The sequence below is a fragment of the Bicyclus anynana genome, chromosome 1 (assembly GCF_947172395.1).
Source record: "Bicyclus anynana chromosome 1, ilBicAnyn1.1, whole genome shotgun sequence".
Lineage (NCBI taxonomy): Eukaryota > Metazoa > Arthropoda > Insecta > Lepidoptera > Nymphalidae > Bicyclus > Bicyclus anynana.
In genome coordinates, this window is record NC_069083.1 from 16,685,642 (window position 1) to 16,705,003 (window position 19,362).

The 19,362-nt window shown below is 38.9% G+C and overlaps 1 protein-coding gene across 1 annotated transcript in view; it reads left to right on the forward strand.

The window, feature by feature from the left end:
• LOC112051024 (uncharacterized) overlaps positions 1-10,374 on the forward strand; it is a 70,600-nt gene extending 60,226 nt beyond the window's left edge. The window contains exons 2-4 of the mRNA XM_024089484.2: positions 7,834-8,048; positions 8,355-9,369; positions 9,871-10,374. Coding sequence (XP_023945252.1) covers positions 7,874-8,048; positions 8,355-9,369; positions 9,871-10,039 — 1,359 coding nt within the window. The 5' untranslated portion in view covers positions 7,834-7,873 and the 3' untranslated portion in view covers positions 10,040-10,374. The remainder of the gene's footprint in view (positions 1-7,833; positions 8,049-8,354; positions 9,370-9,870) is intronic.
• The last annotated feature ends 8,988 nt before the right edge of the window (positions 10,375-19,362 follow it).

A 19,362-nucleotide genomic window follows, 5' to 3' on the forward strand; every position in this document is an offset into this window, starting at 1 on the left:
TAGTATATTTTGATATGTATTATTTTTATTATTGTAGGTATTTGTGTAATATTTTTATGTATTAGGATATAAATTATTTGTATGTATGTGTATTGCTAATACTATGGTTATGTTTGTTTTACGCCACCGGCTGATGTCCTTAAGTTTTCCTAAACCGAAGGTTGCCTGGAAGAAATCGCTACTTAGCGATAAGGCCGTTTTTTGTATGCTGATCTCTTTTTAATATGTTTTTATTTCACTTGTATTTGTCTTTGTGGTGTGCAAATAAAGTATATCTATCTATCTAACATTATAAATTATACAACACAATCTGCAAGTTAATAAAACATTCTATTATTTATTATTCAAATGTATTTATTTACAAAAAAAGAACACCGGAACAACCAATTCCACTCGATTCCCCACGCCGCATTGAAAATATAAGGAGTGAAAGTAAACTTTTGTTTACACGCAGTTGGAGAGTTTTTAATTAAAAAGTTGAAAATGTAAACAATGGAGAGCTCTCGGTCGAGGGGCGGTAAACACTGTAAGTGCTGGCCTCTACGTCTTTTATGTGCCCACAAGTTGTGATTTGTAAACGACTGCCCGTGAATACCGATTTCGCATATTGTTTTTTATCACAATTGTTCGAACTGTGCTTCATATTACATCGTTTGTAGGCTCATATTATAAGTATCTAATACAATATGTTTTATACTTTACATCACCATCCATGTTACGATTGTAATTCGGATTATTCGCCGAATATTGTTCGTACCAATTACCTACCTGCGCCGTTTACTCCTACTGTCTAGATCACATTTTTTTTCAATTACTTATGTGTTTAAAAATAGTAAATCTGAATAATTTATATTTTTGACTTTATTTCAATGATATTGTACAAAACAATCCAGTAGTTTTGGAGATAGGTGGCGAGATTGGTTCATACAAAGTACAAACATCCTGTCATTACAAATACATATACCTAACCTCTCCGTACCACCGTGAATATACAAATATAAGGTCAGGAACCTGGAACTTATGATTTGCAGCTGATTACGAAAAACGAGCTCCAAAACGAAAAATTGACTAGACATATTATCATAGTAAATCCAAGATTGCTGCAAATAAAATGGCGGTTCACATATTTTCTCTCACAACTCCGTTAAACGGTACTTAAAAATACTTTTATAATAATTGTTATTTAATTTTTTACCGTTATGTTAACCGAAAGTAGGCAGGTAGGGTATTTTGTTTGTACAAGGTTTGTCAAACCTGACAATTAAACAAGTAATCTCGTTAAATATTCATAAACAAGAAGTGTTTACCAAACTTGAGGTGGCTTCGCCGAACTTTGGATAACTTTACTTTATGTTGACCATCGACCATAATTTTGTAGTTTAATTGTACGGTTCCAGATATTAGAGAACTTTGCCAGTTTACTAACATAGTTAAACTTCAATATGTTACAGGTTACAGTATTTGGCACGTGAAGTGTACTTTTAGAGCGGGGGCACACGATGCGTTGCGGTGCCGCATCACAAAGATTTTACCGCAACAGTGGGCACACGACCGGTGCGGCGCCGCAACGTTGTTACGTCGCAGCGCAGAGTTGGACATTCTATAAATCCTAGTGACGCAAAAACAACTGAGCGGTGCCGCTCCGACGACGTCGCAACGCATTCACCCCTCCCCGCCTCGTCTCGGTGGTTGCAAGTCCGGTACAGCGCCAGAGCGCATCGTGTGACATGCCATAGATATTTCTATGTAAGACGACGCAGCGCGATCGCTCCGACGCCGCACCGCCGCCGCAACGCATAGTGTACCCCAGCTCTAACAAGTACTTGTAACAAGTAGTGTTTCATGTAGGTACACAATTCTAGCAGTTATGTTTTTGTCTTTTTTCAATTAAAAAATTAAAGTAAAAATCAAATATCACTGCCACTTGCCTCATATTTTACACCACGTAGAAATCGTTAGATCAAACGTGTACCTCTTCCAAGTCAGCCCGCTTCCATCATGGATCACATATTCACTTAACATAAGGTGAAATTATATATCTGAATTTATTTATTTTTTTTAATTTAAATTTTAAATGTAGGTACGACTCCATCATCATCATCATCATCATATTAGTCGATGGACGTCCGTTACAGGACATAGACCTTTTGTAGTGATACTTCAATTTAAGACTCTATATTATTCATAAAATACAGCTGAAACTGTAAAAGCCATTTAGCAAAAAAGTCGCGACTCAATCGGAAAACAAATGAACACTCGACTTTGTATGATTCGTTTACGAGGTTGGATGATTCGATTTTTCCAACGGTACGTGGCGAGCGAAAGGGATTACGGGATTAATTCATTTTGCTGACCAGTGACCAGTGGTCACAACTCGTTGCAACGTCAAGTTTTATTGCCCTAATTCCATGTACCAAACATGCAACGCGCAATAAACATGCAACCTTATCTATTATTAAATTTGTAACGAATTAAAAAATAGATTACATGTATTTGACACAGGCGAAATTGCAGACATTGCAACATCGTCGCAATAAAGCTTGTCTGTGGGTATTTTATTGGATATACTTTGGTCAACATTCTCACTCACCAAAGTAAGGAAGAGCTTAAGAGAAGAGAGGTTAAGAGCTCAAGAACTTCACCAACTAGTTTCTCCTTCTCCTTTCTACTGCAGAACAGCAAGACGTTGCGAACGGTGGCATCCATATATTGTGGATGTCCAGGCAACTCGTACGAAACGATTTGCATCCACATTTCTAACTCGTACAGAAAAAATTTGGAATGCCCTTCCGGCGTTTGTGTTTCCTGACATTTATAATTTAAACACCTTCAAAGCAAGAGTGAATAGGTATCTTCTAGGTAAGCGCGCTCCAACTTAGACCGCATTAATGCTTACCATCAGGCTTAATTGTAGTCAAGCGCTAGCCTACATTGCATTAAAAAAATATTCATAGATCAATTTATTGTTTTACTTTCTAGACATTAAATTTACTTAATTATTTTTTAATATATTAATTATTCTACATAATACCTAACTATTGTGCAATATAACACAGTTTTCTGTGTACTGATTGTTATATTTATTAATTTACACGAATAATAATGACGAAAGATTTGTATATTTGTATGTAATAATAAACTCAAAACTACTGGACCGATTATTCTATAAAATCCGTAACATTTTCAGTTTCTAAAAGTGTTAGCGAATAGTAGAAAATTGCTACAGGTATACAAAAATTCCGTTTAATAAAGAACGCCAAATTAACGACTTCTGTGAATGTTGAAATTAATCTAAAATTCTCTTGCTAAGGGAAAAATTTATTTAAAATTCTCTTGTTCTTCTCTTGATAAGGGAAATCTGCCCATTGGCCGTTGGAGATAACATTTGAGTTATAAGGTGCAATGTACGTTTCCGATGCGCCGTCAAGGTTCTGTAATCCATATAGCCTGTATTAGCAATACGGGTATTCCACCTAGTACAGGGCTGGCTTGTTTGTAAGACTTAGTCAATGAATAAAGAATTTTAATTTTTCATTTATGTATTTCGCGGGTGCAAAACAGTAACATAGCCCAGTTTCCAGGCGACGGGTTTGAAAGACTGGTTTGTTTTAGTCGGTGGAAGTCCAACATAACCTGATCTTTTAGTATCTGTTAAACATGTATGAGGATTTCCGCACATTAAGAAAGTTAATGCGTACTGCGAAGTTTTGCCATAAGTAGACGATGGTTTCTTCGATTTGGATTTATTGAAATTAGGAGTAGGTACCCTCTTGACATGGTGTAAAAACGAATACTATAAATAAAACGAATAAATGGAATAAAAACTTTTACACAATACAGATAGTAGAAAGGAAAATAAGAGATTAAATCCCTTTATCTTGAACCTCATTAAAAACTTATCACAAAGCTAACGGAGCGAATTTATAACAGACTCTTATCTCGCCTGGAGTGCATCCAAAACTTTATAAGGTATGTTCGTAATTACAGTTTTGACGGATCTGGGTTAATAATTTTATTTTAAAACCCATTTTACAAGCTTTTATGTGCCATTTAGTTTTATCTTCAAATAATGAACATTTTTATTTAGTTAAAAAGTTCGTTTTACCTTATAGTTATACCTACCTTGATTATTTTAACTTGGCAAATCAACACACATTGTGCTTGTGTATACGAAAGGCTAGCTGATGCCCGCGACTTTGTCCGTGAATTTGAAAATTTTCACTGTCTCGCGGGAGCTAAGGCAGTGAATATTGGAAAATCCTTTCATAGTGTAGCAAGCCGAATATCGGTTGTTTATTATAATTTCCCGGAAACGGGAATACCTTAATGATTATGGTGCTTGGAGGCCATTGGACCAGCTTCTACCTTCACATAGGAAGTAGAAACAATAAGAAATTGTAAATTGTTTTAAAAAAAGCAAATTAAGTTTCTTGCCGGTTATTCTTAAAAGAACCTGCCTTCCGAACCGGTGGTAGAATCTTTACAAAATAGCCAACTGACGTTTCAAAAGTGCTTCTAAACTGAGCCTACTTGAACTATATGAATTTTGTATTTTTTTTTGGATCTACACGGGTGAAACCGGGGTGTGCCCTACTTATTACAAACAAACTAAAAAAAGCCTTTCTGAAAACGTAAGAGGAAATGCTAATAGAATTGGATTCTGTTCCGGGATTCAATTACGTGCATGTTTGACGTCCTGACCGGAATATGTTACGGGCGACGTGTTGATTTTGTTTCTCAATAAATCCCTTTCCAACTTTCTTTTTCTCCCTGTTTGATAAAACGAAATTGTGATAGTAACTTCGTGAGACGTAAGCTGTTGATACCTATACCTCTAGCTGTGTTGTTGATGAGATGAAAGATTTATGAGAATTCCAAACAAGGCTATTTTTCGAGTTGTACAGGGTATAGAACTAGTATACAACTTTTTTGTCTTGCTCAATTTAGAAATAGTAAATTCTTTTAGTCATGATGGAGGGCACTTTGTGTCAGAATTAGTCTGGGGAAGTAACCGTTATACTATTCGTAACCTATTAATTTCTGCTATTTGGAAGTTTCGGTGTAAAGAGTTACTGGTGAACGTACATGATTTCAGGAACCCTAGATCTTCTGATTTTGAAATTCTTGTTCGATGCTAGGAAACCTAGACTAGATAGGGCAGCACTAGGAGCCCTAGACTAGATAGAGCTGCTAGGAACCCTAGACTAGATAGGGTTGCTAAGAGCACTAGGCTCGCCCCGTTAGGCTGTAAGTCAATCAACTGCGACAACATCATTATTATACCATCATTCCATTGTTTTTCGTACTACTAGTAACGTAGGTCGACGATTATTTTGGTAATCCGAATTTTTAACACAGCAGCAAAATAATGACGGAGTGCTTTTCGAAATTATTTGGTATTTTGCCCTGGATGATTAATTGCTAATAATATGATTTTGAAAGAATATGCCCTCCGTACTCTAGCTCACTTTTTTACAGTGTACCTACCTAATAAAAGAAATAACCATTTAGGTATCTTTATTAAGTAAGTCATGGAAATCCAATTTATTTTAATTGTTTTTCATGCATGTTGCTTTCTGAAAAAGTGCGTAATTTTTTTGATTGCAAATATGAAACTTGTGATTGATCTGGCGTTCCCTATACGTTTTTCGGAATCCATCCAAAATCCATCCATCTAAACTATCCACAAAATTCATCCATCCATTTCAAGTTCCATTTCATCCAGGCGTCACCACTAAAAGCGTAGATTTACGTACCTACTCGTACCTACATACATACGAGAACGTAGATCGTGAGAGTAAAAACACATTTGTCCAATGTAAACCGTTTCCTACTCGAATTTGCATGCGATGCGCTTGCAGTCCCATTTCGTTCGGAAAACCCCCGTACCAGACCAACGAGCGTATCGTTTCCGGAAAAGTTAGGGGGTTAGTTTACACTAAAAAGAATTTACTTTTCCTAAAACGGAACGTAGGGAATTGAATTGCAAGTGAATTCGTATTGCCGCGTGTATTGAACCGTAGGTGCACGTTCTAGAATTTGATTTTTTAGTGATTAGGAGAATAACTTTCGTTGTTAACAATGCGACTAAATAAAATTAAGACAATTAGCTACATTGTTCGCCTCAGTTTCGACAGTGTATTTTCTATATGATTTCGACGAGCTCTGTATAACGTAGTGACATGGTAGATGTAAGATCTTTGAATGAAACAGATATTTTTTTTTTTTTTTAAAAGAATATTTGCCATATCTTTTATAATATGACCAATATTCCTATTCCCCTCCAACTAGTCGGGAAAGACTGTTTTAACTGTTTTAGAAATTAAAGCGTGTACCAACCTGGTAATGATTTAGTTTTGCGTTACAACTTGTAAGCCCATGATTAAAATGTACCGATGCGTTCAAAAGTAAACGGGCATATTCAGACATATTAAGGGAATGTAGCCGAACACAGAAGACTAAAAATTCAAAGCAGCTGTTTGAATGAAATGTTTTTTTATGGAGAAAAAGACATTATTTCCAGCAGCAATAAGACAGTTTTTTACAAAATTTAAGAGAATTATACACAAAACTAGCTGACACTCCAGTTTCCGTAGGAATACGGGGATAATATATAGCCTATAGCTTTCCTAGATAAACGGGCTATCTAACACTGAAGCATTTTTCAAATCAGACTAGTAGTTCCTGAGATTAGCGAGTTCAAGCAAACAAACGAACTATTAGTATAGATTTAAGGGAAATTAATTATATTATACCACTGACATTTGACATTTGTAAGAACGTACCTACAAAATTTGAAAAGTATCTAAACGAAAAATGAATGGTCAAACGGAACAAATAACGCATCATAAAACATCGTTCAGGGGAGAATTTTACGTGTCGTAAAAACCCTATAAAAATCACTGTAATGTAATTGATTATCATGGAAATTTATGGTTTCCTTTATTCCCGTATTATTTCTTGTTAGGACTGTGATTGCTTACTCTTTATAAAATAGCACATTAAAGATTTTAGCACATAGAATATTCTTGTACATACTTGAGTGAACATACCATTTTTTTGTTTTATTGAAAGACAAGTTAGTTCTTGACTGCGATCTCACCTGATGTTAGTGACGATGCAGTTGTAGATGGATGCGGGCTAACTTGGAAGTGGTACATCCTACCCATCATACCTACGAGTCTGTACCTAGTAGTAGAGGTCTCATAGGAGACGCCCTTAGAGAGTCGTTCCGTTCTCTATCTTTCTTTCAGCCTTCGGGTCTCATCAGGCGATGCTTCTGCGCTCGCCCAACCCCCCCGGTGACGCCGTAGTGGTTCCGCAGGGAGCTATCGGCACCTACTCAAACAGAAAAAAAAAACCTACCAGTACCTCTAATGGTTTCTACGCGACATCATTGATCGCTCTCATGAATCGCTTCATGAGTCGCTTGACTATACGTCTCTGCAGGGAGCAGCTGCAGCTGTAGTAGTAAATTAGTAGATCGGAGGACTATATTTTTCGTCTCAGAACACAAAAATGTAGTTAATTGGACACATCCACTTTTGTACGAGTTTTTTGGCGCAAAATAATCTTTGCTAGCCGCAAGGTCGCAGGCGCAAGGTGCTTTGTACATGACCAATGGTTTTGTAAAATGTGGGTATGCATTACAGAGTCAGAAATTATTTCTATTTACAGCATCGTGTGACAGAGACGAATTTCTTCTAGAAGAGTTTGTGACTATCTAGGTGTTTTTCATAACGTGAAGTTTGAATTCGTCTGTGGCTCTTTATGCCACACGTTACTGTAGAGATGATTTTTAAAAGTGTGTCTAAAAGTGCGTGTCTGTTGCAGACGCAGGCGCAGGCGGGGCGGGCGTACGGCGCGCGGATGCATGGCGCTGCTGTACCGCGCGACGCGGCTCAAGGACCGCGCGGACACGCACGTGTTCACCTTCGTGGTCACCCGCTCCGCCACCCGCGAGCCCGACCGCGACGTCACCTCCAAGGACTTCTGCTGCGCGCACCAGCGATGGGCCGTCGCCTTCAGCCGCACCGAGGCCTCGCTGGGTACGTCCCTGTCTTACCAGGGGTTGAGTCACTGACTCCGCCAACCGCGACGTCACCGCCAAGGTGCTCTTCAGCTTCAACTTCTCTATTATAATATCATACTTAAGGTACTCGTATAGCGAAATACGACGCTATACGAGTACCTTAAGTACAAATACCTTAAAACATAATACGAATGTTGAAAATATTTTGTATTTTCAGCAAAAAATGCTTAAAGAGTCCATCATTATTTTCAAGAGAGATACCTATACAATGCATACTTGAATTCTCATTGGAGCCTTTTCTAACACGGGTTTTTCTCCGCAGGCGTATACCTGGTGTGGCGCGGCGTGTGCGAAGGCATGCGCGTGTACGTCGACTTCACATTCACGCTGCTCAGTCGCGACCACTTCACCGCTAACGAGGGCTTCTCCGGCAAACAAGTCCGCTTCTACGCGGGCTGCGCGGCGCAGGGCCGCGGCCGCTGCGTGTCACTCAGCGAACTCAACGCCAAGTTCGCGGACGCGCGCGGCGAGTTCCAGCTGGAACTGAGCATGTCACGTGTGCGAACCTTGTACTCTTGTGAATTGCGAGCTCCCCGATTGGATACGCCTCCGATAGCATTCGCCGGATTCGACTGGTCGGTGTCAGCGTCGGGTGGAGTCGGCAAGGAGCCTTTGACCCTGCGACTGCAGCGGTTGTCCGGGGAAGGTCAACGTTGTCGCGTTCGATATGCCCTCGCTTTGGGAGAAGGCGACCGTCGAGTACACTCCGGTCCCCTTGAATGTTTATGCGATGCTGAAGGGGGTACCCCACCATGGACGCCGCGGCCGCCGACCCGTTTGATTCATAAAGGAGTTCGACTAACCGTGGAGCTGGTGTGGGCGAGAGCATTGGCAGAGTTGGCGGTGCCGGTGGCCGGACGCGCGGCGACTTGCTACGATCGAGACAAGCAGGCGTGGGGGTTGCGCTGCGACACGCACTCGGAGACCGTGCGCCTGCATATGCTCTACCGGGACGTTCACCATGTGCCGCGCAACCACCTGCGCTATGTCAGCTGGTCGGCTTGGCTGGTGCGAGTGGCGCCCGCGGCCGGCGAGTCAGAAGCCGAAGAGCTACCCGGGGCACCCTTCGAGAACTACTACGCTCAAGAAAGCGCCGACGAGGGGCTAATGATGGAGACAGCGTTGAGGGTAGAGGACGTGTCTCGCGCGGGCAGCCCGTTTCTGCATCCGGGCGGGGAACTTCGTGTGCGGCTCGAGTGGACCGACACATATCTCTTATTTCAAGCGACCTATCATGTCTACGACGATCTTTGTCGATTACACGCTCACCAAATGAGGTAAGACTCTATTGACTGATGTTCCGTAATAAATTAACCATTATCAGCCGATAAGCGACCACTACAGGAATTCAGAAGGACCTAAGAAAAGGACGTCTTCAAAAACTGATGACTTTAAAAACATTACGATCTTGAATTTCCTGCATTTATCGGCTCGTTGCACCACGTCTAAGGTTGCACCTAGTGGTGATTAGACCAATCCTGTGCTTTCCGGTGCAGGTTTCCGGCACCTTAGTGCCGGAATGACGACATCCAGCAGCTCGTCAAGCTAACTAAGCTCATTTCCATTGCAGCATTGCTACATGTTCTTTAGTTATTCTACGGATCATTTCATTTGATCACGTTTTTATGAGCCAAATTATTTACATTTTTACTTTTTATGTATAAACTTGTCAACATACAGATTTCAATAGCTTAAAAAAAATAAGTAGCCAATTAGGTTTAGGTAAAACAGTTGGCACGTAAAACATCGTTGGAGCTAAAGTTGGGTGGTTGTTGCAGGCGTGAGATCGCAGCGCTGCAGGCGGAGAACTACTCGCTGGAGCGGCAGCTGTTCAGCTACCAGAAGACGCTGGCGTTCGCGCAGGCGCAGGCGGGCGGCGAGGCGGCCGAGGGCGGGCGGCGCTCGCCGGCCGAGCGCTCGCTGTCAACGGACACGGAGTACGCGTGAGACGGGCGCCGGCAGCGCGCCCTGAGCCCGCTGGCCGCCTTCTACAAGCCCGCACTCAACCCTTCTATCCTTTCGACTGATTCTAACGTTTTTGAGCGATTTATCTATTTTTCTAAACGTTTTATGGCGAGCTGCGCCCTCGTCCGCACCGCTTCCCGCCGGTCGCCTGCACTCTCGCCGCTCGGATCTATCGATAGCTGATTATTGTATTCGACTACTTTTTCTATTTATCTGTACATAAAATATATTTAGATATAATATATTATGTATATTTCTTAACTTGAAACTCGAATTCATATACTACGACAGTCGATTTATGAATAAAATAATTAAAAATATAGCATATTGTATTTTTATTATCAATTCAAAATCCTAGACTTCCCACCCCAAGTCAAGCGTAGAGAAGTTGTCCTTACTAATGTTAATCCCAGTACCTAAAGTGGACTGGACGTTGAATCTAGAAGTTACATCAGCGCAAGCCTTTACTTTCAATAGGTAACTGTTCCCAAAAACTACTCTCTTCGCGACAGCGAAGAGCCGAGTCGCCCACGCCTAGCTATGGTACGAGTATTGGTTAAGTCTTGAAAAAAAAGATCAATTTGCTATTATTATGGTTATGGTCAAGTATGACTGACTGAGACTGAGTTCCTGGCTCGAGGGGAACTTTAGAGGTTCTTTAGATTAAAAAACTGTATTTTTGAGTTTTTAGAGTTGATCGTTAAGTATCTAAGGGCCATAATGACCGCCTTAAGAAGGCTCAGTCACTTGATGATGGAATGGATTGGATTAGGGGAAGACGAAGCAAGCTATGCTATGTGTATCTCTGCGTGTTTAAATATTGTTTAAGCGTGTTTTAAGTATTGTTGTACCAATAAATAGCGATGGAAAATTATAAAATGAAATAAAAAATAACCGTTTAAAAATGCAGTCATTTTAACTGATAACATCATCGTTAACACGACAATTTTCAAATGGCTAATTCATAGGAATACATTTTGATTTGCAATAACTAAACGCCAAAGCCGTGCTGTCAACTACTGTCAACTGTCAATTTAGATAATGACATAACAGATGTCAATGTCAAGTGTCAACTGTCATGCTCGTTTCCTTCATGTCTGTCAAATCAAAGTTTGTTTACAAGTCGCATTGCGCACGTTTTTATTTTTGTTCCAATTTTAAACAATTTCAAATTTATAATGGCGCAAGGTAAAATGAAAGTAAAAAGCAAGGTGCCATCAGGTGCTAAATCTAAAGTAAAAAAAGCAAAAGGTAAGGCGGTCACGAAGAGAATCAACGCGCCAGTGAAAAGTAAGGCAAAGGTTAAAGCGGCTGAACGCAATAAGATGAAGGCTACGGTGACGAAAATGGTGAATGCGGCGGCGGAGCAGCAACTGAGAGCTCTGGCCAACGATACTCCACAACTTTCTGAGGCCCAAAAGCGAGTAGCTAGCGCTCCCACGGCCCCTGCACCAGCGAAGTGAAATAACCTCAAAAGTGGACTTCAGTGTTGACTCACAGTGAACTAGTGTTGTATACAAGTATCCCGAAACCTTGATTATCTAGCATCGATACTCTGAAGGCTGATAAATGTCAGATAATCTTAACATAAGTTTTGTGATTTTACTAACTTTAAAGTCCAAGACAAGACAGTGCTTTCACAAGTTTTGTCTTGCCAGTTTCAACAGTTATCAAAAGACGGTGAAACCAGTCTTTAACCTTTTTACTTAATCAAAAAATAATGTTAGCTGTGGCTAAATTTAATTTAATTATTGAGGCTTAAACTAAACTTTAACCACTAAGAATTTTTATTTAATTAAAACTTTCCATTACTAGCTGTCATATCCCTAATGTTTCTCTGTAGAAATATGAATTATGAAGTTAAGTTTTTCTAAAATTGTTATTAGGTAAACTTCAAGTCTGCTCTGAACATGATATGCATGGCTGCGCTGTGTACAATTACATAATATCCTAGTGGTATTACCTTACATTAATTTGATTATGTTATGATGTGTTCTTTTTATAAAACAAAAGCACCAAAAAATAATGTTTTTTAATGGAATAATTACTTAATTTACTAAACTATTTATTCTTCTAGAGATGTATTTCTGCAATTTCTTAGTTACTTTTTTCAATCAAGTAGTTCAATCAAGTATTAGTCTTTTAGTAATTGCAGGTGTGTTCAAATTTTTTTTTGCCTCTGGAGTAAGCTCTTTAAGGTGAATTGTACAATACCTACGTCCTACACTGCTAGTTTCACAATAATTTGTAAAATATAATGTTAATTGTAAATATTAAATGTTGTTTGGATTGTAATTATTTGTTTATTATTTTCATTATAGTTATGTAGCTGTGTTATTGTTTTTATTAATTTAAGTTTAGAATATAAAAAATATACAGTCCATTGATTATGAAACACGGCCAAAACTGATATATATGTCGGTGTATGCACGAATCGTTTCTAAGAGCCCTGTATGGATTCAAAACTATTGGGGTATACTTTAATGTTGTGGTCTTAGGCCCTTTTTCACAACATTTTTTGCATTCTTTACAAGTACATTGACTAAATCAAACCTGATAGTAAATGATGATGCAATCTAAGATGGAAGCGGGCTAATTTGTTAGGCATATGATGATAATCCACACACATTTCTGTTTCTACACAACATACCAGAATGCTACATTGCTTAGTACATTTTTGCTGGTAGGATGACAATCATTATCAACCCATACTCGGTTTACTGCTGAGCACGAGTCTCCTCTCAGAATCTGAGCAGAGGTCATATCCACTGGGCTATCACGGCGCACAAAGGATGACAATATTCCTACAATAATAATAATTAATACGAGTATCTTCTTCTTCTTCTTCTTTCTTCTGGGCCGTTTCCGCACTTAGCCAAGTGTTTGGCCGTTGTGCGTGGGTCCCTCGGTGTAGGTTCAATAATCAAGAACTAGAATACACAAAAAAAAATAAAATAAAAATAAAAATTAACTAGTCAAAAAACAAATTTAAAAATATCCTAAACATAAAATCTATTCTAGTAACAATTTAATTTTATTTACAAGCTGATAAACAGGTGTGTGAAAAATGTCTAATTCAAAATTTCTACTAGTGAGATCATTGAGCAGGCGCAGCGCTTGAGCCAGTGGCGCATGCTGGCTCACTTTAGTTCTGCCACACGGCACCGCAAACAACTGGCGACGTCGGCAACTTACATACTTGTCGGGAACATGTAAATCTATTGACCCTAATATAACAGAGTTACTTTTTTCACCTCTCATTAAATTTATTATGTACTGTAGCAGTGCTACTTTACGTCTTATCTCAAGTTTATTGTACCCTGTCATACCCAGAAGAAAGACGCTTGGATAAATAGTAGGATAACCCACTGACTACCCATATTGTTTCTTATAAAGCCAACGGACGAACTTTTTTTGAATCTTTTCTATAATATCTATGTATTTGTACTCAAACGGACTCCAAATGATGGCATTACATTCGAGTTTACTTCGCACATACGCATTATACAGAGTCTTTATTATAGCAATTGAGTTAAAATGCTGTGATTGTCGGAGTACAAACCCAAGAGTTTTATAGGCTTTACCACAAATATCCTGTATGTGACTGCGAAATGATAAGTCTTCAGACATACTTGTCCCTAGATCCCTAATTGCAGTCACACGCAAAATACTTGTGTCACCTAACTTCTCCTGTTCTCAGCTTGTCTCGTGTGAGGTTCATAAGTTTCTTTGTTATCCTTGGGTCGAGGCCTGGGAGTGCCTCTTTTGTATGTCTACATGTGGTTATGCTGTCCCATAGTTCGGCGTGGGTTCTGATGGTTTGTTTGTGCAACCATGTTTTGTATTCACTGAACGGTATGGGTACTATTGGTTCGGGTCCTACTACCTTCAGTGTCATGGCGCCAGTTTATCAGCCGCTTCATTACCTAAAATCAGACACTTGACATTGAATTTAATAATGAAATTATTGACATTGCTTATTGTACAAATTTTTTTAGGAATTAAGTTTGACGAGCATTGCGATTTTAAAAATCATATTGAGGACATTTGTGGTAAAATTAATAAGTTTATACACCCCTTACGTCGCCTTAGACGAACCGTTTCCATTGATGCTGCACTGACAGCCTACCATGGCTATGTCATGTCTGTGCTGCGTTACGGAATCGTAATATGGGGAAACTCTGTAAGTATAAACAAACTGTTTGTAACACAAAAAAAGTGTATTAGAAGCATTTTTCTTATGGAGCAGACTGATTCGTGTAGGCCTATATTTGAGACCCATAACCTACCTACACTACCATGTTTATATATTTGAAGCGTCAGTTTTCGTACATCGGCACTTAGAATATTTCAAAATAAATGAAAATCCACGGAAAAGAAATAAGGCTCGGTTATGTCAAACGCACTATAAATTAAAACAGTCATTAAAATCACCTCATGCCATGTGCGTTAAAATATATAACAAATTAGATGAAGGTTTAAAAAACCAAACTACTCGCAATTTTAAAACCAATCTCTTTCGTTGGCTGTGTAGTAAAAGATTTTATTCAGTACATGAATTTCTCGCTAATAAATTATAATCATTGTCTGACATTCTAATATTACGAGTAATGCTTGACTTTCTTTTAATCTATAATTATTCTATTTTTTAATTATTATTTATCGTGTATTATGTACTCTGACGTAGACTAAATTTCGTTTTGACATGTATAATTTTATGCTTATTTCAAATTTAAATTGTATCACTAAATTAAAACAATTGTATGATTGTGGGTAAGTAATATATACTCAAACAATCATATAAATTGTAAAATTTGCGCGCCATTTATATGGCAATACACTGTGACTTTATATTTTGTATGTCCATCTTGTATATTTATTAAGTGTATTAAGGCAAATAAAGTTCATTTCATTTCATTTCATTTCATTTCATTTCATTTAAAATTCCGCTGTGTCCCTTTATCCATCTTAAGGTAACTAAGTTATTTGTTGCAAGTTTTGTTAGGGCCTTGTGACAGTCTAGCAGTAGTTTTGACGTAGTCGAGTGTTTTGCCAGTGCTTTTAGTACTGCTTGACTGTCGCTAAGTATATTAATGTTAAAATTTTTTACCTGTCTGTTGGTCACGGCAACAGCCGCTGTTGTGATGCCGACGCATTCTGCCTGGAAGACTGAGTTGTGTTTACCAAGCGCTTGTGCAATCCGTATGTTGAGGTCTTGGCAGTAGACTCCTGCTCCAGTACCTGTGTATGTAAAAAATTCGGTAGGTAATTCAGTATAAATCAGTTTATTCAGTATAAATCAGTTTAATTGTCAGCTACAGGAGACGCGATATGGAGCTTAGACCCACCACACTCCTTCAATGCGGGTCGGCAGGCTTAGGGTGATAATGTAAAATTGTTCAAGTGCTAATGACCAGGCTCAACGCTTAACCTGCTCTCCGAAGCACAGGGGTGTGCAACAACACCACGATCTTCCCAACTTCAGACTGAGAATCTATACTGAGAGACGAATATCTTAGCATTCCATGGATTCACCGTGCAGGTGCCGGGTCCATCGTGTGGTAGAGAGAAAAACACCAAGCAAAATCCAGGACTTGTGACTACTGGATGTAGGGTTAAGGAATTCCTTGACGATCGATCAACACTCCCCTTCTCTGCTCGTGTTGTTCTCCATACCTATCCGAATTTGGTAAGATCCTATTAGAGCAGCTTTGGATACTCGTTCTAATATAGAACTAGCTGCACTTCTAGACAGGCCAAGGTCTTTTAGCAAGTTATGGAGAGATTTTGCTGGTAATCCTCTCGCACTTACTTCTACGGCGTACAGACTAACTACATAGCCATTTTTAGTTAGTTCATTTGTTAGGTCATAATATTTATTCACTTTTAAACTGTGGTCCTTCGGAATGTTAGTCTCCCACGGCACAGTAAGCTCTATAAGTACCTACTATTCGCTTTGTTTGTTTGGACAAAAGGAAAATGTCTGGTCTAGACCTCGAAATAGCGAAACTTTCTTAGAAGACCGAAAAACTCAGTATCTATTAGCTGATAGTAGGTTGGTATAGATTTTGTTATCAGAATTAGGAACACAATCTATACCTCCCTGTCTACCTTTTGTGTTAGCCAGCCATTTCTATTGATTATTTATTAATTGGTATCACATTACATAACATCTAAAGCTTAATTGCTCTGTTTTTGAGAGGGTTGGTTACCTTTGTCCCAAAAACTTCAAGCAATAGCAATATCTATACTTATAATAAATCTGTAGAGAGGTCAATTCTGTACATGAAATATATTTCCAAATTAACTATCAGGGGGTGATTAGTGATCGATACTGATGCCAAAAATGCAATCAGTAAAATTTTTGTCTGTCTGTCTGTCTGTCTGTCTGTCTGTCTGTCTGTCTGTCTGTCTGTCTGTATGTTCTTTATAGAAACAAAAACTACTGGAAGGATTTTAACGAAACTTGGTACAATTATTCAACATACTCCTGGGCAGGTTATAGTATACTTTTCATTACGCTACAATCAATAGGAGCAGAGCAGTGAAGAGAAATGTTGAGAAAACGGGAGAAGTTACTCAATTTTTTAAGCTTCCGTCGCGTGTACAGCCTTAATGGTTAAAGCTACATGGAAATCATGTATGACGGAAATGTTTTCCTTAAAATTATCTATAAAAACACAACAGCATATATATATCTATCTTTTATGGTTGACTCACGATAACACGTGTAACTCCCGATAGCTTAGCAGTTCGGAGCTTTCTAATTGTATTTGCCTACTCTTATGTTTATACCACTCATCACTCATCCCTAACTAAAAAAGTTAACATTATTACCTATTCAATAAAAAAAGAATCATGAAAATCGGTAAAGAAACACCAAAGTTATACAAGAAATACGCTAAGCCATCGCGCGTGAATACTAATTCATGCTATATGGATTATTTTTGTGTAACGGTTGCCGCGCTCGATGCGACTCGCGGGGGGGGGGGGGAATTAATAAAGAAGTGCAGCCTTAAAGAGTAGGGTAGGAGTAGTGTAGGGTAGGGGTAGGGTAGTGGTAGTGTAGGGGTAGGGTTGGGATAGGGTAGGGTAGGATAGGGGTAGTTGAAAGTTTACAACGACTTTCACGCGGACGAAGTCGCGGGCGTCCGCTAGTTTGATACTATATTTAATATCATGTAGGATGATGCGGGTGACAGTTCGTTTCGCTCTTGAATGTTTGTCGCGATTCACGATAATAGTATGTAATAAGAACGTCATACAGTCGACTGTCACCGTACCCATGCTATCTGAAATACACTTAAGATACAATGTAATGTTGAAGGAAGCAGGAATCGAATCCAGGACTTTCTGTTTGGATAACAACAATAATATTTGTTCTATAGGCGGCCACTAAATTTATGTAGGTATTTTAGGGACCTTACGCAGTTTGAATTAGGGTTGTCACTAGCTCTTGGAAAACAGTAAGCTGTACTTGTTCGAAATTTAAAATAAAAGAAGCCATATTTATTTTGCCACATTGGCCTACCTGCTCGTACATAACAAAAATCTGCGACAATGATGTTTTTCTTTTTTCAAGAATTTTACTAAAGCTAGAGAGTGTTTGAAATTGTCTCTACCTCACTCTGTCTATCACCACACTACAGATACTAGTGACTAATTTAAACTCAAACTGTGGTCTTTTATCAACATTACATACATGATAGATTTGCTGAATCGATCGTTTTTGTGAAAAAATTAAAGCCACCGAATTCATTTGAATAAATGGTAGGTAATTTGCCAATATGACCAAACATCGTTACAGAATAGCGCTTCAAATTCATTTCAATGCTTGGTAAGCTTCAAAGCCCCCGGCTATTTACAGGAGAGAAAAAGCTTGTATTGAGTCAAAAGTTTGATCATGATGATGATGGCTTTAAAATGTTATTACGAGTGACAGCCCTAATTCCAACCTGTTTAATATTCGCGCGTCCAAATCGATATCGTTAACGAATGCAATTTAATTTATGTGATGTCGCAGCTGAAACTAATTTAAATTATTAATTACGTTCTGCGGGTGACATAATTTTACCTGGTAATTAGTGCGCTAAAATAACAACATGTGTGTAGATGTTTCACGTCATTTTAGGAGACCAAAAACGTCAGACTCAAACCTGAGAGGTCGTGGGTTCCGTCTTTTTTTTAGGCAAGGCTTGCGCTTGATGGAAAGCATTAATGCGGTCTAAGTTATAGCGCGCTTACATATATGATGCTTAATCATATATGTAACTCTCGTTAATCTCGTCTCGTAATCATATATGTTACTCTTGCTTTGAAGGTGTTGTAATGAAACACAAACGCCGTCATTCCAAATTTTTGCTGTGGCCTGTGCCTACTTACGAGTTGCCTGGACATCCACAACGTAAGGATGCCAGTAGGATGTAGTTATCATCATTATCAGCCTATTTTAACGGCACATTACATGGTCACGTCTTTATGGCGACCCACCACGGTGCTCCAATTGGCAAGCTTAGGGTGACAAAACTCTTCAAGGCACGTGGGTGAAACAATAACAATTTCCCAACTCCGGGCTGAGAATCTCAACTAAAATTTTCTTGGAAGAAAGAAAAGCTCAGGGCCTGTAGCCATGAGGTTCGTCGATTTTCTTTCTACAATCACAAACGCAAACGCAATCGCAAACTAACATTAAAAATCAGATCAATTAACGATAGGATCCGTCCGTCATTCTCATGCATTTTTTAACGTAAGCGTTAGCGTTTGTAGAAAGAGAACGGACGTGCCACACGGCAGTTTCCCATAACCCATGTTCCGAAACCATACACCCCAAACACTGGACCAACGAATAAGTTAAACAAAAACTTGTAAAAAGAGCATTTCCTAAATTAACCAAACCGGGTAATGAACCCGGAACGGGTTGCAGCCGCAGCCGAGGCGGGACTCGCCGCTGCCTCGGGGGGTTTGTCAAATTGCTTACAATTTGCGCCTCCGAAGACAGGCTTGATTCAAACTTAATATTACATTCAGTGCACCATTTACTTTATATTATAGACTTGTGTTTGTATGTTTGAACGCACTAATCTCACGAATTACATACAGCTACAACTGTCCACTTTATTAGAAGCTACAGTTAACTTGCGTAATGTAGATTATAGACTAGTATACACCCGTGACTAGGTACGCGTAGAATTATCATTGATAAGGGTTGATCGTTTATTAACTTCCCGCTAGTACCTACTGAGTACTAAGTATCGAAGTTATTGATTTCATCCTGTTTTTCGAAAATAGGGTTTACATTGAATCTC